The sequence below is a fragment of the Staurois parvus genome, unplaced genomic scaffold, assembly GCF_062004578.1.
Source record: "Staurois parvus isolate SC_StPar_1 unplaced genomic scaffold, SC_StPar_1.0 ptg000198l, whole genome shotgun sequence".
Lineage (NCBI taxonomy): Eukaryota > Metazoa > Chordata > Amphibia > Anura > Ranidae > Staurois > Staurois parvus.
The window spans coordinates 6,562,222-6,590,035 of record NW_028317994.1 but is presented as its reverse complement, the minus strand read 5'-3'; the positions used below and the strand labels follow the sequence as shown (position 1 = coordinate 6,590,035).

The following is a 27,814-nucleotide window of genomic DNA, read 5'->3' as shown; positions in this document are numbered from 1 at the left end:
TCCATTGTATACAACTGTCATGTGACCTGCTGTGATTGGTCACAGCAGGTCACATGGTACCAGCAACGGGGGCCGGTACTCAGATCTGTCATCGGCCGTGTCCGAGGTACACGGCCGGTGACAGATCGCGCCGCTGCGCGGCTCTGCATTAGCGCAAACTGCGCATGTGCGGGAGCACGCCAAATGGCGTGCACCCGGAATGCTGAAGCACTTTTGAAGCCGCCAAACGGCCATTGGCCGGGCGGCTAATGGTTAAATATCTCAGTTGTATTACGCTCCTGTGAAGCTAATAGTGCCATTTACCATAGGAGGTTTGATTTGCCTGACATTTCAAAATTTTTAGACTTGTCCTTAACCACTTCCTGACCGGCCGTTGTATATAAACGGCCGGACGGTGGCAGTGCAGGGTCGGGTGGCCGTTTATAAACGGCCGCCCGCATCCGAGGCTCGTGCGCGGCTCCTAGAGCGCGCACCCGCGAGCCCGGTGATCGCCGTGTCCCTCGGATCCCGGCGATCACCTGACGTGGTACAGGACCGTCCTGTACCATGTGACCGACTGTGTCCAATAAGGACACAGTCTTAATGTAAATAGAAGCCGCATGGTGCGGCTTCCGCCCCCTTGACCGCGCACGCGCGTGCCCAGAGATCGCCGGGTCCCTCAGATACAGGGGATCAGGTAACATGGTACAGGACCAATGAAATCGTCCTGTACCATGTGACCAACTGTGTCCAATAAGGACACAGTCTAAATGTAAACAGAAGCCGCATGGTGCGGCTTCCGGCTCCTTCTCCTCACACGGAGTTCTATCTGTGAGAGAAGGAGCCGGATAGCCTGAGCAAGCCTGATCGCAAGTGTCCCTAATTGTCCCTGATCACGTGTCCCTGACTGTCTGTCCCTGATCACAAGTGTCCCTGACTGTCTGTCCCTGATCACAAGTGTCCCTGACTGTCTGTCCCTGATCACAAGTGTCCCTGACTGACTGTCTGTCCCTGACCACAAGTGTCCCTGACTGTCTGTCCCTGACCACAAGTGTCCCTGATTGTCTGTCCCTGATCACAAGTGTCCTTGACTGTCCCTGATCGTCAGTGTCCCTGATCGCCAGTGTCCCTGATCGTCAGTGTCCCTGATCGTCAGTGTCCCTGATCGCCACACAGCGGCCCAGCTGTGTCCCTGATCACTGCATAGCGTCCCAGTGTCCCTGATCTCCACACCAGCAGGTCTTGATCACCTCCACACTACCAGGTCCTGATCATCATACCACCAAGTCTTGATCACCGCCACACCTGCAGGTCCCAATCACAGCTATACCAGCGGGTCCTGATCGCCGCCACACTAGCAGATCCTGATCACAGCCATACCAGCAGGTCCTGATCACCACCAAACTAGTGGGTCCTGATCCCCGCCATACCAGCGGGTTCTGATCGCCGCCACATCATTGGATCCTGATCGCTGCCAAACCCACGGGTCCTGATCACCACCATACCAGTCCTGATCACCTGAGAGCCATTACAGCAAACTGTGAGTACTTTTTAGTCTTTGCACACAGTTTACACACACACACACTCACAAAACATTGCCTGCCAGCTCACGGTGTCTCTGATCACACATTTAGTATCGCCATATTCAGGAAGAGTTATAGAATGTGTTTTGGGGTGTAATTTTAAGTATGCCTATGTTGTATAATAGAAATATCTCATAGATTGACACTCTGTTTTTTTTTTTTTTTTTTTTGTGCTTAGCTGTGATTTGGTCACAGCTAATCACATGACATGTGCATATGATTAGCTGTGACCATTCACAGCTAGGCACTACTATACAATGGATGGCATGAATGAAGCCATCCATTGTATACAACTGTCATGTGACCTGCTGTGATTGGTCACAGCAGGTCACATGGTACCAGCAACGGGGGCCGGTACTCAGATCTGTCATCGGCCGTGTCCGAGGTACACGGCCGGTGACAGATCGCGCCGCTGCGCGGCTCTGCATTAGCGCAAACTGCGCATGTGCGGGAGCACGCCAAATGGCGTGCACCCGGAATGCTGAAGCACTTTTGAAGCCGCCAAACGGCCATTGGCCGGGCGGCTAATGGTTAAATATCTCAGTTGTATTACGCTCCTGTGAAGCTAATAGTGCCATTTACCATAGGAGGTTTGATTTGCCTGACATTTCAAAATTTTTAGACTTGTCCTTAACCACTTCCTGACCGGCCGTTGTATATAAACGGCTGGACGGTGGCAGTGCAGGGTCGGGTGGCCGTTTATAAACGGCCGCCCGCATCCGAGGCTCGTGCGCGGCTCCTAGAGCGCGCACCCGCGAGCCCGGTGATCGCCGTGTCCCTCGGATCCCGGCGATCACCTGACGTGGTACAGGACCGTCCTGTACCATGTGACCGACTGTGTCCAATAAGGACACAGTCTTAATGTAAATAGAAGCCGCATGGTGCGGCTTCCGCCCCCTTGACCGCGCACGCGCGTGCCCAGAGATCGCCGGGTCCCTCAGATACAGGGGATCAGGTAACATGGTACAGGACCAATGAAATCGTCCTGTACCATGTGACCAACTGTGTCCAATAAGGACACAGTCTAAATGTAAACAGAAGCCGCATGGTGCGGCTTCCGGCTCCTTCTCCTCACACGGAGTTCTATCTGTGAGAGAAGGAGCCGGATAGCCTGAGCAAGCCTGATCGCAAGTGTCCCTAATTGTCCCTGATCACGTGTCCCTGACTGTCTGTCCCTGATCAGTGTCCCTGATCACGTGTCCCTGACTGTCTGTCCCTGATCAGTGTCCCTGATCACGTGTCCCTGACTGTCTGTCCCTGATCACAAGTGTCCCTGACTGTCTGTCCCTGATCACAAGTGTCCCTGACTGACTGTCTGTCCCTGACCACAAGTGTCCCTGACTGTCTGTCCCTGACCACAAGTGTCCCTGATTCTGTCCCTGATCACAAGTGTCCTTGACTGTCCCTGATCGCCAGTGTCCCTGATCGCCAGTGTCCCTGATCGTCAGTGTCCCTGATCGTCAGTGTCCCTGATCGTCAGTGTCCCTGATCGCCACACAGCGGCCCAGCTGTGTCCCTGATCACTGCATAGCGTCCCAGTGTCCCTGATCTCCACACCAGCAGGTCTTGATCACCTCCACACTACCAGGTCCTGATCATCATACCACCAAGTCTTGATCACCGCCACACCTGCAGGTCCCAATCACAGCTATACCAGCGGGTCCTGATCGCCGCCACACTAGCAGATCCTGATCACAGCCATACCAGCAGGTCCTGATCACCACCCCAGCAGATCCTGATCACCACCAAACTAGTGGGTCCTGATCCCCGCCATACCAGCGGGTTCTGATCGCCGCCACATCATTGGATCCTGATCGCTGCCAAACCCACGGGTCCTGATCACCACCATACCAGTCCTGATCACCTGAGAGCCATTACAGCAAACTGTGAGTACTTTTTAGTCTTTGCACACAGTTTACACACACACACACTCACAAAACATTGCCTGCCAGCTCACGGTGTCTCTGATCACACATTTAGTATCGCCATATTCAGGAAGAGTTATAGAATGTGTTTTGGGGTGTAATTTTAAGTATGCCTATGTTGTATAATAGAAATATCTCATAGATTGACAACTTTGCGTAAAAAAAAAAACATTTTCATTTTCTTTTCACATTTTCCAAAAACTTTTGGCAAAAAATGCAGTCTTCAGAAGACTCCACATGACTCTTAAAATATACCTTGGGGTGTTTTCTTTCCAAAATGGGGTCATTTTGTGGGTAATTCCATTGTCCTGATGCTCCAGGACCTCCAAAATGGCATTAGGTAGTCAAGAAATTAGATGTGTCATTTTTTCCCCTAGAACTCCAAAAGGTGCTTATTGGATGTGGAGCCCCCCTATGTGGCCAGACTGTGAAAAAGTCTCACACATTTGGTTTCGCCATATTCAGAAAGAGTTATAGAATGTGTTTTGGGGTGTAATTTTAAGTATGCCTATGTTGTGTAATAGATATATCTCATAGACTGGCAACTTTGCATAGAAAAAAATACATTTTCATCTTCTTTTCACATTTTCCAAAAACGTTTGGCAAAAAATGCAGTATTCAGAAGACTCCAAATGACTCTTAAAACATACCTTGGGTTGTTTTCTTTCCAAAATGGGGTCATTTTGTGGGTAATTCCTTTGTCCTGGTACTCCAGGACCTCCAAAACTGTGATAGACAGTCAAGAAATTAGATGTGTAATTTTTGCCCCTAGAACGCCTAAGGGTGCTTATTGGATGTGGGGCCCTTCTATGTGGCTAGGCTGTGAAAAAGTTTCACACATTTGGTATCACCATACTCAGGAAGAGTAGCAGAATGTGTTTTGGGGTGTAACTGCAAGTATGCCTATGCCGTGTGAGAGAAAGAACTTGTTAAAATGACAACTTTGTGAAAAAAAAATTAAAATTATTTACTTTCATCATTTCCCCTTAAAAAATTTGCAAAAAATTACAACTTCAAAAAACTCTCCTTGCTTTTCATTAAATACCTCAGACTGTCTACTTTCCAAAAAGGGGTCATTTGGGGGGTATTTGTATTGTCCTGGCATTTTAGGGCCCTGAGAAACTATATAGGTAGCCAGTACATCAGGATTGATAAATTTTCAAATATATCAAATATATATACCGTGGTCTGTGGACTCTATAACTTTAATACAGACTAAATAATACAAACTGATTTGGGTTATTTCTACCAAACAAAGGTAGCACAATGGATTTTGGCCTAAATTAATGAAGAAAGTATATTTATTTGCAAAATCTAGTAACAAAAATGAAGAAAAACATGTTTATTTTCAAAATTTTCAGTCTTTTTCCACTTTTCTAGAAAAAAATAAAACCCCCAGTGGTGATTAAATACCACCAAATGAAAGCTCTATTTGTGTGAAAAAAATGATAAAAATTTCATTTGGATACAGTGTCGTTTGCCTGAGTAACTGGCATTCACAATGTGAGAGCACTGAAAGCTGAAAATTAGCCTGGTCAGGAAGGGGGTAAAAGTGTCCGGTCTGGAAGTGGTTAAAGTTCTTTTTATTGGTCCTATGTGTATAATCTTCTGATAGCCAGACTTAGATTTATGGGTCCCAATACCCCCAGAGCTTTCTTTATTGTGGTTCATTGACACATTTATTATTATTATTATTATTATACAGTATTTATAAAGCGCCAATAATTCACTCAGCGCTGTACATTACAAAGGGGGACAGAACATGTGACAGAACAATACCAACACAATGCAAAACATGAGGGGATTGAGGGCCCTGCTCTTTCGAGCTTACAATCTAGGAGGAAGGGGATAGTGGTACAGGAGGAGATAGCTGTGGGGGATGGAGTGGTAGGAAGAGTGGAGGAGGTTGGCAAGTTAGCAGGGGGTGGGGTAGGCTTCCTTGAAGAGATGGGTTTTCAGGGTGCGCCTAAAGGAGAGGAGAGTAGGTAATAATCTGATGGGTTGGGGCAGGGGGTTCCTGAGGATGGGTGACACCCTGGAGAAGTCCTGGAGGCGGGCATGGGAAGAGGAGACCAGGGAACTAGAGAAGGAGGTCTTGTGAGGAGCGGAGTGTGCGTGCTGGGCGGTACTTGGATATTAGGTCAGTGATGTAGTTCGGGGCAGTATGGTGGACAGCTTTGTACGTCAGTGTTAGGATTTTGAATTTGATCCGTTGCGCAATCGGAAGCCAGTGGAGGGATTGGGAGAGGGGGGTGGCGGAAATGGAGCGGTTGGAAAGGTGAATGAGTCTGGCAGCCGTATTCAGGATTGACTGAAGCGGGGATAGCCAGCGGCGAGGCAGGCCGGTGAGGAGGGAGTTGCAGTAGTCGAGTCGTGATATGATGAGGGAGTGGATGAGCTGTTTAGTGTTTTCTGGGGTTAGGAACGTGCGTATTTTGGCGATGTTGCGAAGGAGGAGTCTGTACGAGTTTGTTAAAGATTGGAATTGGGGCTGGAAGGATAGGTTGGAGTCCACAATGACACCAAGTACTCTGGCCTGCAGGGTGGGTTTGATGGTGGCGTTGTTGGATGTGATGGAGAAGTCAATGGGGGGGGTGTCTGGGCTGGGGGGAAGACAAGAAACTCGGTTTTGGAGAGGTTTAGTTTAAGGAAGTGGAGTGACATCCAGTCTGATATGTTGCTCAGTAGGTGTGTGATTCGGGCAGAGACTGAGGGGGTGAGGTGGGGGGTTGAGAGATAGATTTGTGTGTCGTCGGCATAGAGGTGGTAGTTGAAGCCGTGAGAGTGTATGAGTTGGCCAAGGGAGGAGGTGTAGATGGAGAAGAGAAGGGGCCCAAGGACAGAGCCTTGAGGGACCCCAACAGAGAGGGGGAGTGAGGGGGAGGTGGTAGCATTATAGGTAACGCTGAAGGAGCGTTGTAACAGGTAGGATGAGAGCCAGGAGAAAGCAGAATCTCTGAGGCCGAGGGAGTGTAGTTTTTTTGAGGAGGAGGGGGTGGTCGACTGTGCCGAAGGCCGCAGAGAGGTCAAGGAATAGGAGCACTGAATGGTGGCCATTAGCTTTGGCGGTTAGAAGGTTGTTGGAGAGTTTGAGTAAGGCGGTTTCGGTAGGGGACGGAAGCCAGACTGTAGAGGATCGAGGAGGTTGTTGTCGTTGAGGTGAGAGCATAGGTGAGTGTAGACGAGGCGCTCGAGGAGTTTAGATGTAAATGGGAGCAGGGAGATGGGTCTGAGGTTGTTCGGGTCATTGGGGTCCAGGGAGGGCTTTTTAAGTATGGGGGTGATGTGTGCATGTTTCAGAGGGGAGGGGAAAGTGCCTGAGGAGAGGGAGAGATTGAAGATGTGGGTGAGGGAGCGTAGGATGGAGGGGGAGGAAGGTCGTAGGAGTTGTGAGGGGATAGGGTCGAGGGGGCAGGTGGTGAGGCGGGCATCAGAGAGGATCTTGGAGACTTCCTCGATGTTATCTTCTGCCTGAAAAAACTATTAGATTCTTTAAGCATGGAAAGTTTTCTTCTGAAATGAAAAGCTGTTGTCCCACCTAAACTTGCATAAATGGTGGAATCCATTCCTAAACGTATTTAGAATAGTAGATCCTGCTGTCAAAAATGGTTTGACAACCTTGTTATATCAACCTTGGCTTAGCAAGACAAGTGACCCTGCCTGGCAAACCTTCCTAGGCAATAACCTGCCCAGTACTTTGTAAATATTGGAGTAATTTAACTGCAAGCTCTTTGTGCCTTTAATTTGACCTAGTGGTCGCTTTTCTTCAATGGATGCATTTAGTGGAGAGCATTAATTTTAAATGTATGTATGCTTTCCTGTGTTCTGAAAACTGTGTGTGCAGTTTTTTGTTGGTTTCAATTTGTATTGCTTCTTTGTGCAAAAATTTGTGTGGTTTTACTTTCAAGTTAGCTTCATGTTGGTGTGTTTTTTTTATTTTCCATTTAGAAGGTCCTATTAATATTTTGGTTTATTCTAAGAGTACAAAAGTATATTTATTGCCTTGTCTTCAGTATTGCCACGCTTTATTCTATTACAGCACAAAGAATACAAACCCTATGAGACCATATTAGTGCTTGGCAGCCAGAAGCTTACAGAATTGAGAGATGCCATCAAGTGTGTCAGTGACTTGCAAATTGGAGGGGAGTTCAGTAACAATCCAGATTTGGCTCCTGAAAATATCTGCAAGGTAACAGCACCGGGGTACAATGAGTTTTTATTGCTGGGGTCTAGATGTAAAAAGAAGCAAGGAGATGAGATGAAGAAATTCAATGTATTTTGTACATGAAAACTTTGATTGCTGACATATCCTGAAATATTACAGTTTTCAGCTAGTATTATTGATTTGGTGATTCATCGGTATCGTTATATATGGACATATCCATGTGTATTTGAAGGCATGGATTTGAATGTTAACATTGCCATTTTGTCATTTTTAGTCCAGCAACTACTACAAGTTTAATTCTTGCTTTGTTAGAGTGTTGTGCCTTTTGAACTATTCACTCCTAACATCAGGGCCATATGTAGACACATCAGGAAATGTCTTCAAAGTGAGGGGAATTCCCCTTATAGGCAGTTTTTTTATTGGGACACGTACCCTTGTTGGAAGATTCCCTTCACTCCTGATGACCGTTTTCAAATCTTGGATTTTCCAACACTTTCTGTCTATGTGGCAATGGTCTGCAGCGTTAGTAGCGAGGGTACATCTCCATAGCTGGATGCCTTGACTAACAATGAAAACATAACTGAAATTCTAACCCTTTCCTCTTTTAGTAAGTTTTTTGAATTTGAACTGTTTTATATTATACAAATATTTCCTTTCTTTTTTTTTTTTTTTTTGTAGGATCTTTTCAAATCCGCATTCTTTTATTTTGAAGGTATATTTTACAATGATATGAGGTATCCAGAGTGCAGAGATCTAAGCAGGTACAATGCATCTAAAGGATTATTTGAATTGTGTTATGAATATTCATAACCTGGATTAAAAAAAAAACAGTATATTTCATTGTCTTTTTTTTGCAGTTTTTGGCATTACTACAGTTTTAGCCACTCTTTGTATTCTTGATTATAATCAGATACTGCAGCTTTTATGCAGTGAAGTGATGCAATTAAAGGCTAATATTGCATCATCTCAGTATACATGCAATTTTCTATTGGTCACCAGTATCAATTGCGCAATATGCAGCTGAAGTTGCATCATAATTTTGAATGGCTTACGTCATTAGATGGGTGAATATATCATGGAAACTAGAGCCAATCAACATTTTTTAGGGTCATTTTCGTTTTCAGCACCCCAAAATTATGTAAGATTAGCTAATTTTATGCCCAAAACTTTTTACCTGTTGAACAGTGTTACCTTGCTGACCTGTGTGTTTTTTTTCCTCTTCTTCAGTATAAGTTAAAATTGTAAAATGAAGGTTTCTTTGTCATACATCCCCGGATAAATTGGATCATCATATCCATTATGATAGGGTTACAGCATAAAATGTGTACACAGTATCCATGATGAAAAAAAACCAACAAAATCCAAAGGGAATTGGAGGAGGGGTAAGAAAAATCCTAAAAACTCCTGCAGCTCCTTCAAGGATCAGAGATGGGTCTACAGACAAGAAAAACAGAGGGTGCTGGAGTTGGTCAAACTGTATAGTAAACCATTTTAGAAAAAAAGTACTATTACATCTGGTGTTTAAGGCAAACAGCATGCAGAAACCCATATAACCTCACAGCCTCAGATGACAGTCAACCAGGGGAGGGAGAGGTGCCAGCAGGACATGCAGCAGATGGAAAGCTTGTTTACAACTGACCCAGTCTCTAAACTGGCAGGCTAAAGCAGTTTTAAAAATTGGACCAATGGTGTACTACTAGGGCGGGCCGCTGTGTGTTTCTGGAGCTCCATCCCCTTTCTCAAGCTTAAGAAAGGGGTGGAGCCCCAGAAACTCGTAGAGGCTTGCCCTAGTTGTACACCATTGGTTTGTTTTTGACATCTGCCTTAGCCCACCAGTGTAATGACTGGGTCGGTTCTAAACAAGCTTTCCATTTTATTGACTGGGTTGGTTCTAAACAAGCTTTCCTTCTGTTGCATGTCCTGCTGGCATCTCTCCCTCCCCTGGCTGGCTGCTATCTGAGGCTGGAAGTTATTAAGATAGGGTTATGCTGCCACCTTCAGGTGATTGGACACTGGCAATTAAAAAAAAGGCAGGAATTCCCTCCAAGGCATAACCTCTCCAACAGTTTTATGATAGCGTCTTAGGTGATGGCCAGGTTTGTGCAGCCTCTGCACATTTATTTTCTCTCAGCTAGCTTCTTCTCAAAGTTCATGGTGGGAACAGGGTTCTGGCTATATCCAGATCTGTTGCCTACAGTTCAAGAGGACTGCTACCCGGACTCTGCAATGGATATGCAGTGACAGCCTGTAAGGTTGCCTCTTGGAAATGTATTCTGTGCAGTTCTATATTGCCTGACAGACTGGAAGAGTACTATACAGGTCTGGGGTGCTGATCCCCAGCCAGGTAGTCGTGTCCCTTAAAGCCTGCTTAGATGGTTGAAGTTTGGACTCTGGGGAATGCCTTCCATGGAGCTATTTTGTCATGTCAGCGGGAGCCTTCCCTGCATGCAGAACACAATGATTACTGTTAGCAGTTAGAGTCACCAGCAGTTATTGCAATTTAAAAAATCCAACAGGCTGGTTCTACTGAAGTCGGTTGATGGATGGACTTGAGTACATCCAGCCCAACCCATAGATGGATTGAACCTTGGCCAGTCCCTGCTGAATCATCTGAGATTTGATTCATCTTATGGCAGACTTAATGGTAACTGTTCAGCCTGGGCGACTGATTAAACATTGTCCTTGATCCTCACAACGCTCTTCACAGAACATTCCTCTCTTCCCTTCTCCATGATTTTTCTTGCTTTGCTGCTTTCTCTGTTCTCTTTTCATTTTAAGCATTTTATTATTAACAAAATAGGCATACATCTTATGTCCTTAAATAAAAGCCCTGTTGGTAAAACAAAACCTACTTTTTTTTTCTTTGACCTCTGTTCGCATATTCTGTTCCATTATAAAATAAATAAATAAATATATATATATTAGCTTTCAGGAAAGTTTGTCATCCAGGATTTATTTTTTCTGGGGCAATTAATATTGTTTTTGTGCTAAACCCACGACAGTAAAATCAGTCTGTATATGCAGTAAAGCATGCTTGTTATACTCACTGTGGAACCTAAGGGGTTAATCCTCTGCATTGTGTAAAAAGGCTGTTTGATCCTCTATTCTCTGCCCCTCCTCTTGTTCAAATGTCAGCCTGATACAGACTGAACCTGTGGTCACATGCACATGCTCAGTTTGGTGTGTATTGTTAGAGAGTTTTGTTTTTCTTGGGCGGGTGCATGTGATCAGCACAGGGCCAATCATCACTATCCAGACAGAGGGTCAAAGGTTTCACATCCTTCTAGAGCAGAAAGAAAACTGCTCATACAAGCTTTAGCCAGTGCTCTGCTGAAGTCACAAGACTGCTCTAACTGCTGATGAGAAAAGGTATTTTGCAGTTTACATTTACTAAAATAATTGCATTTCCATGTTGTGTGTACTGTGGGATACCAGGTATAGTGAATACATGGTCTGGGGTTTAGTAAAAAAAAGGTTTACTTACAGTGGATCTCCTCCCTCCTGTAAGGGGTGAGTTCTCATTTTACCTAGAGGAGGATAAATAAGGTGATATACTTATCTTATTCCTCCCCATAAGGTTTCGTTCTTTTCATGTGATTGGTCCTCTGAAGCCTCTTGCCTTTGATGCAGTAATTGTTGCTTCTCTCTGATGCAGTCTTGTAAAATGTAGGATCAGCTGTCCTTTATAGTATGTGAGATCATCAAGGGCCACCCACGTTCTAGAGCAGTGGTCTCCAAACTGCCCTTTGTTTGCCTTTATCTGGCCTTTGGGGTACTGTTTCTCTCACTGTGAGGCACTCTTTCTTCCTCTAACAACAATTATGGGGCACAAGTCTTCTGCTGACAACAATGGAGCCTTATTCCTTCTACTGACACCAACAATGGGGCATAATTCATCCCACTGATTTAAAAACAACCGTTAGGCCATATATAATTGTTTTAATCTTACTGACCACCATACCTGAGACATTGTCTACTTCCACTGATGTCAGGGCATTTTCCACTCCTGCTGGCCACAGTCCTGCCCTGCTAAAGTCTGATGAACAGTAAACTGACCCTTTGTTTAGAAAGTTTGGAGACCCCTGTTCTAGAGTGTCAGACAGTGAAGGATAATGCTGGTTGCTGGAGGAGTGAGGAATGCATTAAGTATAAACCTTATTCATCATCCCATAGGCAAATGAATGGCTAATCCTTGCAATGGAGAGGGAAACCTAATACAAGCATACAGTAAATAGTTATTTTCCTCAGAGATCAGCTTTATTAACAGTTGTTCTGCAATTGTTCTTGTTTGGTTTTTCAGAAATCTAGTTGAATGGGCTGAATCTCGTGACAGAGGCTATGGTAAATTTCAGGTAGCTAAGATGGAGGACTATACGTTTAATGACCTGAACATAAAAATTGGCTTTCCTTATCTGTACTGCCATCAAGGAGATTGTGAGCATATTGTAACCATTACAGATATACGGTAATTATATGGCATGCATTTTTGCAGTTCTCTAAAGTAAAATATATAAAGCCAGTTCTTGTCTGGGAAAAAAAAATAGCTTGCATTATGTAAGGCTGTGCACCTTCTTCTTGTATACAAAGTTGCTCAAAATGTATTTAACTTTAGAAAGTTTAGTGCAATATGTGGGTGTATAGTCACATAGTATTTGCCTGAATGTTCATTGGTAGACACAGACGTCTAGGGTAAAAGCCCAGTCAAAGGTGAATGGGCACTTAGTAAAATGCAGGACATGCTTCTAACTTTGTGGCTCATATCAGTGGTTCTCGACCACAGGTCACAGTCTCCCTACTGCCAAGCCAAAGCTGATCCAGACTGGACTCTTTCAGGGGAACAACTGCTGTGTTGCCAGGGCTGCAGAATGGCAGTGGGTGCCCTGAGCTAGAGCACTGAGTGTTCCAGATCTGAGTACTGCTCCATTGTAAATCAGTGCCTTCTTTGATGCAGAGCAGCAGCAGACAGGTTGTCAGCACCAGTGCCCCCTGGAGAGTGATGTCTCATACTTCCTTCCTGGTGAGTATCTGCACTGATAGTGGGCCTGAAGGAGGAGAAGAATGTCTGCTGCATTTAAACCCTCACTTTCCCCCATCCCCCTTAGAGCCTCAACCAACTGCATATCCCCTAATTTCCCACAGTGGCCTGCAGTGCTCTTCAAACTTTGGGAGCCCCAACAGTGCCCCTTTAACACCCCACAATGTCCTTAGCCTGCTACAGCATCTACAGACCTCCACTTCACCCCCAATCTCCAAGTGTTCCACAGTGTCCTCCAGCTCTCCATATTGCTCCTAATTTTCAGCACTCTCCCATGGTTCCCTCCCAGGCTGCTGCACTGCCTCCAACTCTCCACGGTGCTCCTGTGCACTGCCTCCAACTCCCCCCCCCCCCCCCCCCCATTCCACCTCCAGTCTCCCACAGTGCCCCCTGTCACAGAGGCCTTGGCCCACCGCAGAGACCCTGTACTCCACAATTGCCCCCAATCCCCTTCAGAACCTTCATGATACCTACAGCAGTCTCCTAACCTTCTCAAGGACACAGGAAGCGGTAAAAACAGGCAGCTGAGCCATGGTTTTACCTCCCCCAGCTGCCCACCTGAAGGATAAGTAACAGCCGGAATAGGCTGTTCAAATGCAGCAGCTGTGATTCTGAGCTTTGCGGCTGCTGCAAATTAAAAAAAAAAAAATCTCCTGAATGCCTGATTGTGTTTATTGCTCCAGACTGACACCCATAACCTTCCAGCGTTTTAGTTAATATTTTACATATTCTTTTATTGTGTGAGTTTTAAGCTTTTTTTTTTCTGTTGGGGCAAGAAAGATTGTTTACAAGAATTTCCCAGGTCCTGGTCTCACCTAGGTTGAGAAACAGTGGCCTATACTATACCCTCTGCGCAGGAAGTGCAGGACCACTTTATCTTGAACTGCACTTGCATATTGCGCTGGAATATTCTAAAGCATTTAGCTGTTTCTTGGAGATCTGTTTAAAGCAGGGGTGTCCAAACTTTTTTCAAAGAGGGCCAGATTGGATGAAGTGAACATAGTGGAGGGCCGAACATTTTTCCGAACATTCTTTGAACCTTTACAATTAAATGCAAATAAATTATTTTATGCCAAGTTAATTGCAAACAACATACTTTTCATTTCATAACATTAAGATCAACTGACAGCTGAGTTTTCACAATGTATTGAAAATAAATTAAAAAAAAAACTTACCTGCACTAATGTGAAGGGTGAAAAAGGTAGCTGGAGCTGAAGTCTCTGCTCGGCAGCCGGGAGGGGAAGAGAAACACACTTCACGCTGGAAGCCCGGCCCTGACATCACCGCCCTCTGTCGCTCCCAGCGCGGCGCAGTCACGCATGCGCACTGCTCTCAAGCAGAAGACTGTCTGCCACAGAAAGGAGGGCCATGCGACAGCCGCATTTACACAGACCAGGGAGAACGCGCCGCAGTCAGGAATGCGCACTGCCCTCTGCTCTCAAGCAGAAGACTGTCTGCCATAGAAGGGAGGGCCGTGGGAGGGCCACATTACACAGAGCAGGGAGGGCTGTTGGAGGGCCGTATTAAACCGACCCCCGGGCCGTAAATGGCCCGCGGGCCGGACTTTGGACATGCCTGGTTTAAAGCATATCTAAATCTATTTTTAAGCTTTGGATAGAGTAAAAGTGGAAAACCCATCAGGATTTTTACCATTTGTGTCCTAAGTTGGGGAGATTTTCCTTTGCTTCTTGTCCCAGAGATGAAACGGACATGTATCCTTGCTTAGATGTCAATGCAACAAGTGTCTCCATTAGAAGGTTTCCCCTCTGTTTCTGTTCTGGTGACAAGCTGGCTATAGACGCAATTTCATCTGGTTTCTGATGAACAGGCAGAAATTCACCTGGTGGCCCTGTCAGCCTCCTGCCACCCTACATCCTTTGGTTAAGCCTCCAGTCACATCAGGTGCGATTTGCATGCCAGGCATCTTGCAAATCGTATGCCAAGTCGCACCCTATTGTCCGCTATTAGAACGGTCATATCGGTGTGGTTCCGATGTGGTTGGAGCCGCACCAATTTCTAAAGTAGTGCCTGCACTACTTTTGTTGCGATTTGCATAGACTTCTATGCAAGATGTCTTGCAAATCTCAAGGAAATCGGCAGATCAACCGATTTTGAAATCGTGCGACTTCATTGTAAGTCGCACGATTTCAAAATCGGCTTTGATGTGACCAGGGTATAAGAAGCCAGGAGAAGTATTGCTGTCCAAACAGCAGCTGCATGAAATAAGATGCGGATGCTGTTTGGATATTTTTATAGCCAATGGGGCTGACTGTTGGAATACAAAATCCGCAGCTGGAGATGTGTTCATCCATATGTCACCATTAGCTAAAGGAAAGTTTAGTCCTTTCCAACAGAAGTTTTAGAGCTGTCATTATCTACTTTGCTCTAAAAGGTGCAGACTCTGGAACTGTCATCCTAGTCCTTACTGTCTCTAGTGTGTGAACAACTAACAAGTCTGCTGTGGCAGCTGTTAATGCTTTACAGTCCTTCCAGGCAGTAAAAGGACTAAATAGAAACCATAATGACTTTGAGGACATTTTCTCATTATTTTTTTATATTTTCAAGTTTTGTTTTTTTTAATTTTTGTTTTCCAGTTTTGTTTTATGTTTTCCAGTTTTTTTTTTTCCAAGTTATTGGGGTTTTTTTTTAAGCTGATGTCGTAAAAAAATAAAATGTATATCTTCAGGGTAAACTTCTGCCTACAGGAGGACTGGACACTGGCAAACAAACTGTAGGCTAGCCAAGGGTATAAACCCCACCCCCACTGAAAACATGCTGCAATATTTTTGCTAGTGGCTTAGGAAGATGGATGTCTTTTCTTCAGCTTTTCTGTTTTAAATACTAATTTGTCATTTTGCTAGCAATTTTTTTCTTTTCCATTTGTTATTCTCAATAATAAAGAGTATTTTCTAGCACTGTTGAAAGTTTCCACAAGGATTTGTAGCTGTCTAGCATGTATGTCTTCAACCTGGCTTTTGGAGCATACCACATCTGGATCCTGCTGGATTTTTAGGGGGGGGGGGGGCTTTAAAATTGCCTTCAGTTACTGTGTTCCATGTGGGGCACTTTCCTTCTCCAGTTTTAGGTAAATTAGCTTCTGAGCGCTTCTCAGGTCCGGAGCCATTGGTCCGCTCAGTGAGTAGGCCAGTCAGGCCAAGCATCAGGAGATTCCTCATTCTAGCAGCTGTCTGAGTTTTGTGAATACCGGAAGCCTTGTCTCTTACCCTGAGCTTGTACATTGTCTCACTGTGCTGTGGCTGCAGTGTATCTGATTTTATACATGGAGAGGACAGTCCTGCTGTGCCAGGTGCATCCAGTTCACTTTCTATCAATGGGTCAGGGACTGCTTGCAGTGTGCCTACTGATGGCTATGACATCTCCAGCCCCAGTGAGAACTTTCGTGCTTGACTGTGCTGCTGTGTAATCGGCTTCTCTTCATCTCAAATGTTGCTTCATCTGATGCTTTCCCATTCTATGCTGACACCTTGTGGTGGACTTACAGGTTTTCACATGCAAGTGTGCTTTGTTTAATAAAGTGTTCATTGTGTGATCCTACTAATCTTTGTGCCCTGTAATTGTGCTTTCTTCCATATTCCCATGAGGGGTTCTATCCCACATCCATCTTCAGGTGCTGCAGAAAATTTCTTGGATCTATATATCCATCCATTGTGGACTCATGGATTCTTGATTAGAATTAGAGTGCTAAGTAAGCTATACACACAGGTTGTGCACATACAGTTTGTCTTGTTGTTTTTCAAGCCTGCGCCTTCTCCAGTGATTCTGTAGCACATGATGACCATCCTTCCCTCAGGGATCTGATGGTGTTGGGGCAGTTTCGGACTTCTGGTGCTCAGCTCTGTGGAGAGAGGAGGGCAGTGGCACACAAGTGGCTTCCATATCTTCTTGCAGTCTGGTGGATAGTCCTTCCTGCAGTTTCTCCCTCTCTACCGGGATGGCCTAGGAGTGTCCTTTTTTGCCCTTGTACCTTTTGGGATCCCTGTTTGTGGCAATGACCACCTAGTTACGCTGATTCTTATAGAGCCTCAGGAGCACTTCTCCCCTCCAGAGCTCCTCCTGGACATTTTTTGGTTCCCTTAAACATGCTGTCAGTCGTCTTGGAGTCGTTTGTCTCCAGGGTGGAGGTGGCGTTCTGACACAAAGCGAGCAAGAAGTGCTCCCACTATCAACCTCATCTTCTGACATTTTGGAACCTGTGTCAGGCTTCAGCTGCTTTGTGTTTTCTGAAGACGCAATGACACATCCCCTAATTCTGCTTTTGTATTTGCACAGGAGAAGGCGTTCATCAATGATCCTGTGCAAGAAATTCTTAATTAAGGACTCTGCTGGGGAGTCTGACATGGTGCCTGTTCCTTTTGGTACGCACAACCCAGCTAGGTCTGTTAAACGTTTTCCTTATCCTACATATTTTGACAAATTTGTTTACAAGGACTGGGGCGTCCAAAGTGTATGCTTGTACTTTCCAAATGCTTTGTGGGATGTAACCCCTTTTGAGGAGGCCCTTCTGAAGAAGTGGACGTCTCTTTCTGTGGTGTATCTTCCCATTTCTAGGCTCAACAAGGCCACTGTGATCATGATAGAGGAATCCTCCTCCTTTTAAGGATCCCGCCAACCACAGGGTGGAGTAGGGGGCACATTCTATGTTCACCATTGCTGGGTCAGTGCTACGGTCTGTGTTGGCCATAGCACTTTAGTCCCAGACACTAACCAAATGCGCCAAGGTTCTGCAACAAGCCTTAACTTCTAGACAGGTGCCCCAGGTATATGTGGAACTGGCAGACCAGTTGGTCCAGGGATTAAAGTATGTTTGTGAAGCATCCTTTGATGCAGCTCCACTTCTCTCCAAACTCTGTTTCAGCAGTGGTGCTTCAGCGGGTTCTATGGCTCAAATGTTGGTCTGCTGACTAGACTTCCAAAAAGGCCCTGATGGACCTGCCCTTCCAGGGCAGGTGTCTGGGGCTACGTTGGATGACACGATCAAGAAACTTACGTTTGGCCATTAATGGCCTCAGAAGCCCGACAGGCCCATGGATAGGTTCTCATCATGAAGGCTTGAACCCATTTTCAAGGTGGGGGGTTCACCTTAGTCTGTTTTAAGGCCCATGGACCTCCCTCGTTACCAACAAGTGGGTCCCCAAAATCATTGTCTTCCATTACAAAATAGTTTTGTTCCTTTCTGCAGGACAAATTTTTTTTCCCTCCGGTCTTTGGCTCTTGTTGGCACCCCTTCAGGCTTTGTACAGGACTGTGCAGGACCAGCTCCTGCGAGGAGTGATTGTCCCAGTGCCCGAGTCGGAGTGATTCCAGGAATTTTACTCTGAACTGTAAGTTGGGAGGATGGGGGTGGGGGAGCTTACAGGTGAACTGTACATAATAAGGGGGAGGTGTGGGGGGGAACAGTCATTTGTGCTTGGGATGAGAGGGGGCTATTTGTGCTGCAAAGGGTAGTTGGGGGTTGGAGAGATTTCTGCTAGGAGAAGGAATATGGGGATTTTGTGCCTATTTGTGCTAAGAGGGGGCAGGGGATTTAGGCTATAAGGGGGCGTAGGGGAATTTGTCATGGGGGGGGGGGGGGGTTGTGCTAGGAGGGAGATTAACAGGAGATTTGAAATAGAAAGGGATGTTGGGGGGATTTGTGCTAGTAGGGGGGATTAGCAGGGAGATTTGTGCTAGGAGAGAGGATTAGTAAAGGGATTTGTGCTTGAAGAGAGGGGATAGGTGCTTGGAGGTGTGATTATTGGGGGGTTTGTGTTGTGCAAGAAGGGGCGATTGGAGGGTTTTGTGCTAGGAAATGGTGAGGGAATTTGGGCTAAGAGAGGGGAGTGGGAGTGAATTTATGCTAGGAGGGAGGATGAGGGAGATTTATTCTAGTAGTGGGATTAACAGTAGACCTGTGCTAGAAGGGGAGGAAGAGGAATTTAGGTAAATTTGTCATAGGGAGGGGGGATTAGTGGGGGGGGGGGGGCTTTGTGCTAGAAGGGGAGATTGGGGGAATTTGTGCAAAAAGGCAGAATTTGTGGTAGGAGATTGTGGGGGAATTTGGGCTAAGAAGGGGGACTGAGCAGGAATTTGTGCAAGGAGGGTGTGAAGGGAGAGATTTATGCTAGGAAGAATAATTTTGTTGAGATTGAGGCTAGGATGGGAAATGCGAGGGGTAAGTGGATGTGTGCATGGAGGGGAGATTTTTTGGGTGAGGGAAATTTGTGCTAAGAGGAGGGAATTGGGGGGGGGGGGACGGGACTGGGCTAGGAGGGGGGTTTATACTGGGAGAAGGGGACATTTTTGCGTTATTGTTTGGGGAGCATTTTGGCTTGCAGACAGAATTATGCTTGGGGGGAGCATGCTGTTTTTTTGTTTTTTTTTTTTGAGGGGGAGGGATGTATGCTGAAACAGGATGCTCACACATGGGGGGCTTAGTTTGTCATCTTTGCCCTGGGAGCTAGATGACCTTGTCCTGGCACTGCCCGTACCACACACACAGGGGCAGTCAATAGAACTCCTCCTCCCCACACAGCACATAGCTTGGATCGGATTTCCTTACAAACACAGCCTCAACCTGCAGTTGCAGTTCTGACCCTGTCCTCTTCTCCTCTGACCCATGACCCTCTGTACCTTGCTCTGCTGACCACTGTACACTGCCCTTATGACAACTGTCCTCTGCCCTGCTAACCCCCTTTTCCCTGCCCTGCTGACCTCCTTTTCCCTGCCCTGCTGACCCCCTTTGTTCTGCCCTACTGCCCCATCTTCTGTCTTACTGCCCTGTCTTTGCCCTGATAACCCCTGTTCTCCACCCTGCTGACCCCTGCCATCTCCTCTGTTGACCCCTGCCCTACTGAAGCCCTGTATACTGCCCTACTGACTCTTGTACACTCTCCTGCTGACCTCCCATCCTCTGCCTTACTGACCCCTATCCTGTGCCCTACTGAACCCATATATTCTGTCCCGCTGACTCTTGTACACTCTCCTGCTGATCTCCCATCCTCTGCTCTACTGACCGCCTGTACACTGCCCTACTGACTCTTGTACATTCCCCTGCTGACCTCTCATCCTCTGTCCTGCTTGACCCCCTGTACACTGCCCTGCTAACCCCTGTACACTGCTTTGATAACCTGCTGTAAACTGCCCTACAAACTAATGGCCTCTGTACTCTGCCTTACAAACTGCTGACCTATCTCTCTGCCCTGCTGACCTTGCATCCTCTGCCCCCCTAACATTTTTTTTTAATGCACCTCCACATCAGACAGGCTAGATCCCGCCCTTGTTCTTGCCCTGCTGAAACAACAAGGTGTTTTGGGGATATACCTAGACAACTTGTTCCTACCTGCGGAGACCTGCACTTCGGGAACTTCAGGAAGTCTGTGTTGACACCGTCCAAGTGCTTGGAGTATCTGGGCCTAATTCTCCATTTGGAGCAGGCTAAGGTGTTTCTTCAGTAGACAAACTCCAGAAGTTTTGGTCTGCGGTCCAGTGGCTTTTGTCCAGCAGTCAGCCCTTCCTGCGGTTTTACATGCAGGATCTGGGTCTAATGGTGGGTACATTTGAAGCAGTTCCGTATGCCCAGTTCTATACGACAGCTCTGCAGATGGAAATCCTATCCAAATGGAACAGGTCTCCCACTTCCCTGGACTTTTTGTAGCCATCTGGCTCGGTCGATGAAGGCCTCTGCTCTCTGGTGGCTATAGTCTCCATTCCTTCAGGCCAGGACATCCTTTCTTCCTATTCGCTGGACAGTAGTCACAATGGATGACAGCAAGTGGGGCTAGGGAGGAGTCCTGGGCTCGAATCAGCCCAAGGTCGCTGGACCCCGGAGGATGCTTGACTGCCGATCAATGTTCTGGAGCTTCAAGCAATCAGGTTGTCCTTGGAACATTGGACAGATCTCCTCAGGGGGTTCCTGATCAAGATTCAATTGGACAACGCCAAGTCAATCATCAGAGCGGTACGAGAAGTGCAACAGCGCTGGAGGCATGTCATATTCTGCGATGGGTAGAATGGTTTGTTCAAGCACTGTGCACCATACACATTCCAGGTGTCGTCAACTGGTAGATGGATTATCTCAGCCATCAGACATGGGATCACGTCTGAGGGAGTGGTCCCTGCACCTGGAGGTGTTCAAACAGTTCTGTCTTCATTCGGGGGGCGCCGTACATGGATCATTTGGTGTCCTGCCTCAACTTGAAGGTTCGTGGTGAGAACAAGGGATCCTCTGGTGGTACCATGGGATCAGTACCACCTTGTTTACCCTTTTCCTCCTAGCACAAGCTGATTCCATGCTTGCTGTGCAGGATAGAGACCAAAGGAATTCCAGTCACTTTGGTGGCACCAGACTGACCTCATTGCCCATGGTATGCCAAAATAGTGTGGCTGGTTGCAGGCGCTCCCTGTCGGTTACCTCTTTGGGAGGACCTCCTATTTGGGGCCAGCCTTCCACCCTGCTTTACCTTCTCTGGCTTTCATGGCATGGCTATTGTGAGCCAAGCTCTGATGGACAGGGGGTTGTCTAGCTTGGTGATTCCGACAATGTTGAAGGCTCGTATGTCTACCTCCCGGACGATATGTTATCGCACCTGGAAAGCTTATATCATCCGGTGCAAAGCTTTGGGATTGCATCCTTCTCAGTGGCTTGGTCTTCCTTCAATATGGAGTTGGTCAGAGGACTGCCTTGAGTAATATTAAGGGTCAAGCTTCTGCTCTTGCTGTGTTTTTTCAGCTTCCCTTTGCTACGCATTCATTGATTTGCATTTTTATCCAGTGGGTTCGTCCCTGTAAAGCCCCCCTGTGCTTTCCCTGTTGCTGATGTAGGAATTGAATTTGGTTTTATTGGTTCTCCAGAAGCCACCTTTCGAGAGCATTGGGGATATTTACTTGCTTACACTCTCTTGCTTACTTGCATTCCTGGTCTCTATCACTTCTGCTCGGCCGGTGTCAAAATTGGAAGGTTTGTCCTATAAGTCTTCCTATCTGATTTTTCACAGGGATAAGGTGGTGCTTCACTCATCCCCTTCTTACCTCCTGGTGTCCTCAGCCTTTGCACCCTAAGGAGGTGGATTTGCACTCCTTGGATGTGGTCTGAGTTGTTCACATGTACTTATCCACGACGGCTGCCTTCCAGAGTTCTCTTTCTTTTCGCTCACAGACAGACTTTGAGGAAAGGCATGATGTCCTCTTCTGCCACTATTTTCCATTGGATTCCACATTGTTCAGGCGTATGCTATTAAAGAGTGGGAACCTCCTGTCCCCATTATGGTGCACTTCGCCAGGGTGGTTTGTTTCTCCTGGGCATTATGACATCAGATGTCTGTTTCTCACGTTTGCAAGGTAACGACTTGTTCGTCTGTGCACACCGTTTACATGAATAAATCAGTGGTAAATAGTTTGTCTCAACAATCTAACTGCTACATTTGAAGAAAAGCTTGTTCTTTTGAAAAACAACAGGCTTACTGGTTGGATCAATAGATGAAAATAAAGGTAAGAGCCCTAAAAATGAAAACTAATTCAGTCATGACGTCTAAGAACTGATCAACTGCAATATAATTAATGTATCTGGCAAATTTAAAGTAGTTTTGTACCCAAAAGAAAACATTTGTTTCCTTTTTTTTTAGGCATATTTCCTGTTTTACTTGTTGATCCAGCAAGTAAATCTAATTTTTTTAACTTCCTTTAACAGACCAAGTTGTCCAGCAAAAGTGGCAATTAGTGTTGAGACATAGCATTTCGCACTGACAGTGGTGCTTAAAAATGATAAGCTTTTGTTCATTTATATAAAACGTTTATCCCAGAGGGAAAGAAAAATGTTGCTGCTTAACCACTTCCAGTCCGGACACTTTTACCCCCTTCCTGACCAGGGCAATTTTCAGCGCTATCACACTTTGAATGACAATTGCACGGTCATGCTACACTGCACCCATATGAATTTACTATTTTTTTGAGACAGATAAAACTTTATTTTGGTGGTATTTATTCATCGCTGGGATTTTTATTTTTTTTTGCTATGTAAATGAAAATGTCCAAAAAATTTTGCAATAAAGTTTTTTTTTATAAAATTTTGCAAATAAATATTTCATCATAAATCTTGGCCAAAATTTATTCCGTTATCTTTTTAGTAAAAAAAAAAAAAATAAGCCAAATTAGTTTATAACCAAAATTTATAATTTTTAAACATTTTTTTTTTACATTTTTATTTTTTTTTATATTTTATCATTTTTTTTTTACATACTGTCACCCTAGCAGTACAGTGTCACCATGGTGATGAAGATTTTTTTGTTTTTTTTTACACTGATTGCTTTTACACCCATATAGGATGTAAAAATAATAATTTCTCTTTCTGCATTCTTGCAGCCATTGAGAACTACTGAGTGAGCTGTGATTGGTCACAGCTTGTCACATGGTACAAGGCTGTTGTGAATAGCCTTGTAAAATGTGACCTCTGTGATCATTCACAGATTTCACACATAGTAAGCAATGATGTCCGAAGTGAGGAGGACACAGCGGGCACTGGATCGCGGTGCTGCGCGCTCCCGGGGAGCACGCACAAGCAGGGTGCTCGGAGGCCATTTATAAACTGCCACCCGACCTGCAGTGCCACCGTCTGGCCATTTATATACAACGGCCAGGTGGGAAGTGGTTAAAGGTATTAGCTGGAGTTTGGCTTTAAGTCCTATCTATATCAGCTAGTGCATCCAACCCTTCCCATCCGTACTGGGTCACCCACATCCTATACCTCATTGTATGCCAGCAGAGCATTCAGTTTCTGGATCTAGCAGGATGCTGAGTTGACCCAGTTTGGATGTTGCAATTAAGTTTGGCTAGCTGATACTCTCTACAGCCCATGTGATGGCCCATATATATAAAACATATCTTCATTTTAGTTCGGGGTTTACTCTTTATGATAGCAGTTCACACTTGTCACAGTGGTGAAGTAGAAGTCATGGGAGATTTCAAGTGGATCCTGGCAAGGATTGCTTCTCTTATAAATCACTTTCACCATTTCATGGGATGTTTGGATTTTGTGAAAGAAACAGCTTTAATATGTATTGACTTTGCACAGTGGTTGTGTATTTGTATAAATAAGGAATTTCTATGCAGTATTACTTTAATGACTTAAAGGGAAAGTGCAGCACTATTTTTGGGATATTTTGTATTTGTCTTATATCAAGGCATTTGTTGTGGTTTGCTCCCTAATTTACTTTTATAGTTTTTAAACATTTTGGGGGTTAATTGCACAGAATGTGTGGCTTATAATAGTGATTGTGTTCCAAATCTAACAGGCACATTCACCCCACCTTGGACCTTGTTATGTCCTTGCTACACATTACCCAGTAGCTTGTATATTTGTGTATTTTGACATTCAGTTAAATACTCCTATCCTAAATAGTCAGTTAACCAGACTGTGGGAACAAACCTTCATACTTTACACCAGGGTTTCTCAACAAGGGTTCCAGGGAACCCTAGGGTTCCTCTAGAGGTTGCTGGGGGTTCAATTAGCAATTTCTGCCTGTCATATAAGTTCCTGCTGACATTCATTCTTCCCAGTGACCACAAGTGTAAGGAGCATTCTTCTCACTGACCATCAAACTAATGTATCATGCGTTGTAGATAAAGTAATTTTTAGCAGGGGTTTCCTTAGAGTGGAAAGTTATTTTGAGGGTTCCTCTGTGTTGAGAGAGGCTGCTTCACTGTTACTACCCACTGCCTGGCACTGGGATTTTATACAGCTTCCTTCACTCATGTCATAGCAATTTAATGTTCACTGCACTACCATTCTATAATACTCATTGAACAGCACTGTTAGGTAGACTGTACGGTCTATAGGAGGTATTGGAGTGCTTCACAGCTAAAGCCAGTCACTGCGCCTCATGTTCGAATGATCACTGTAGCAACATTTTGCTGTAAAAATAATAAAAAAAAATGTGCAGTAAGGAGGAATAAAAAAAATCTGATCATTACCTAATCTAGGAATATATATATATACATTTTTTTTTTTCCGTTCAATCTTTGATTTAACCACTTTTTTCCCCCCCTTAAAGGTTAATACATCATGATGACTGCTTAGAGAGGACTCTGTACCCATTACATATTAGAAGGCATTGGTTTTATTCAAGAAAGTGTCACGTGTGTAAATTGTATATAGCAAAGTAAGTCCCTTCCCTTTTTTTAATCTTACATTTTTAAATTATTTGCTGTCCATAGAGTTTTACTGTTTTTAAGAGAGGCTGCCATGGCTGAACTGAGAATGCTTGTTACCTGGCAGTCTCTGGCTGCAGTACTTACTCAGTGTTGGAACAAGCTTGCATGTCAGGAAAGACAGAGTGCATTCAGAACTCTTGATCTGCGTAGAAGAGATACTCTAAGGTGGATGGGGACTTTTGTGGAGATACCCAACAGATTATAATTGTAATTCATAGTCTTTTCTTTTATTTAAATGTTGTATCAGAATTTATTTACTTACAGTGGATAAAAAAATAATGCTACATAAAGGTAGCTGACTAAATGCTCTTCTTAACAGTTTGATCCAAGCAGCTCAGTAAATGTCACCTAAGCAAAGTCTGTAGGCTTATTCACTTTACTTGGTCCTGACCTCACAAGGCCCTCTTCATTGATCTAGATGATTCCATGTCCAGTGCCTCTGTGAAAAAGCCTTAAAGTATAAGTTAAGGCCAACCTTTACAGTTTTGGATAGTGTTATGAGGGATTAGAACTTCTGTAAGGTTTTTATTTCTGCATTTCTTATTGTCCTATTTTTCTGTTCTCACTGAAAAAAAAAATCTAAATTTTGGGTTAGCACCAGTTCTGGTGCAAAGGAGGTGTTCCCTAACGTTGAAGGGATTTTCTTTCGCTTTCTGTTTCGGAAGCTTGGTTAAGTAAGGGGAAAAGATGGCAAAGAAACAGTCTATAGAAAAAATTTTGCCGTTAGTTCTTTTAAAGAAATCTGATCTGGAACAAGCATATACATTCTGATACTTTTCTGACAATTTGAAGTGTGTATGTTCCAGACCTGTGATTGAAAGTTTTTAAGCTGTATATAACCTAGCAGCTAGTATTTTTAACTTGGCCTTGGTTTGACAGGAAACTAAGGCAATGGCAATATTTCATTTATTTACAGCAGCCAGTTATGTAGTAATGAAGTGTTCTAATGTTGTAATTTTTCCTTTTTTAGGTGGGTGACAAAAAATGACAGCTTTGCACCAGATGACCCCTGCTTCTTCTGTGATGTTTGCTTCAAGATGCTTCATTATGATAGCAAGGGCAATAAACTAGGAGACTTTCTTGCATATGCATATGTTGACACAGGAACGTTTAATTAAAACTAGAACATTGCAGCAATAAACTGCACACCAAAGGTTGCATAGATAAATGTCAAGAACAGGAAATGAACTCTAGAATTCTGCAGACTATAATCAAAGAAGTTGAGACTTGCATGCCTACAGAACATCTTTGTGGGTTTTCTTTTGGAAGTGTACAGCAGGGGTATCCAACCTTTTGATCTTCCTGGGCCATATTGGAAGAAAAGGAATTGTTTTGGGCCACACATAAATACACTAATAATAAGGATAACTTATGAGCGGAAAAAGTCAGTCAGATCACAAGTTAACCATCACTGATACAGATAATGTACCTATCGTATAATAAAAATTTCAAAAAAGTTTTATTACTCAAAGTAAAAGAGGGCAACAAAACGAATGCAAAATTGAGTCTGTTTTTGATAAACTAACGCATCAACATCTGGTTCGATGGTTGGAGTAGCAATTCTCAAGGTGCTCATCAGATGTTTTGGTTCTAATTTTGCCCTTTTTGCGCTTCATCCTTAGAGTTGCTCACAAATATATGCAGAGTGCACAATTATTAGGCATGTTTTCTTGATTAATTTCATTATTGAACTACAGTCAATCTAAAACATTAATAAACCACAAACCTGATTATCAAAGAAAGTAAAAGTGAGGTTTTGGATTTCTTAGGGAGAATTATTATTTATACTCTATGAACAACAACATTTTTCTCATCTCACTTGTCTATTTTCATCTGTTAAAGTGAGAATCAAAAACAACTCAAAATTTACAATATTTCTGAAATTTAAACAAAAACAAACCAGTGACCAATATAGCCACCCTTCTTTTCAATAGCAGGCATAAACCTTCCATTCATGGAGTCTGTCAGTTTCTTGATCTGCTGCAGATCAACTTTTTGTGCAGCGACCACAGTCTCCCAGACACTGTTCCGAGAGTTGTATGGCTTTCCTTTACCATAAATCTCATATTTAAGAAGGGCCCTCAAATTTTCAATAGGATAGAGGTGAGGAAGGTGGGTGAAGAATTGTAGTTACTTTAGCTTATAGTAATAAGATAAGGGTAGTGAGCACTCTCTAGTATAGCAGCTGATACACTCAGGTAACCAAATAAAACCTTAAACATACATTAAATAATAAAGTGCAGCGCTAGGGTAAATAAAGATAAGATTTCAGTAGAAACTGGATGTGGATCAGTCGGTAAAGATATGATAAATCCAGGAGTATGCCAATATCAATATAAAGGTGCTTCGGAAAAATGGTAGGATTGCGCGCTTACCAGATGCGCATGGATTATACACAATAATGTATCCACCTCAGGAATTTAGGGTAGTGATGTACGGTAGGTGTATATGGAACATCCATCTAGGAATGGGCAGCTCTGCAGTCAATGGATGATGTCTGCTCCAGAGGTCCCCTTTAGGATGGATAGGGTCAGCCACCTGTTTACAGGGATTCTCTTCCTCTGGATACTGGTTCAGACTCATGCTCTCCACAGGTTCTGAAGGCTTAAAGGCTCCATGATTCTGTTGGCACCATCAACTGAGCGTGTTTCATTCTTCAACGGGTGACTGGCGGCGCGTCTGTACCTGCCGGGTCCCCACCAGGCCCTTCCAGTATTCAAGCAGTGCCTCGGAGCTGCCTTCTAGTATGTGCATGCGCTCTGCTCGTTGGTATGTGTCTAGTCACAGACGTCTGTATTCTTTAATAATTGTGATTCTCCAAAGTCTGCATATTGAGACTCAGCATTAGCTAGCTTAAAATGAACTGTGTGAATGGGCACCATAAGCAGGTGTTCAAGTGCACCATGGTATTTCATGGCTAAGA

General features: G+C 44.5%; 1 protein-coding gene across 1 annotated transcript in view; it reads left to right on the top strand.

Annotated features, from left to right (window-relative positions):
• Positions 1-26,392, top strand: part of SNAPC3 (small nuclear RNA activating complex polypeptide 3) — a 106,178-nt gene extending 79,786 nt beyond the window's left edge. Inside the window, exons 5-9 of the mRNA XM_089678076.1 lie at positions 7,527-7,676; positions 8,331-8,413; positions 11,953-12,117; positions 24,732-24,839; positions 25,862-26,392. Coding sequence (XP_089534202.1) covers positions 7,527-7,676; positions 8,331-8,413; positions 11,953-12,117; positions 24,732-24,839; positions 25,862-26,009 — 654 coding nt within the window. The 3' untranslated portion in view covers positions 26,010-26,392. The remainder of the gene's footprint in view (positions 1-7,526; positions 7,677-8,330; positions 8,414-11,952; positions 12,118-24,731; positions 24,840-25,861) is intronic.
• Positions 26,393-27,814: the final 1,422 nt, after the last annotated feature.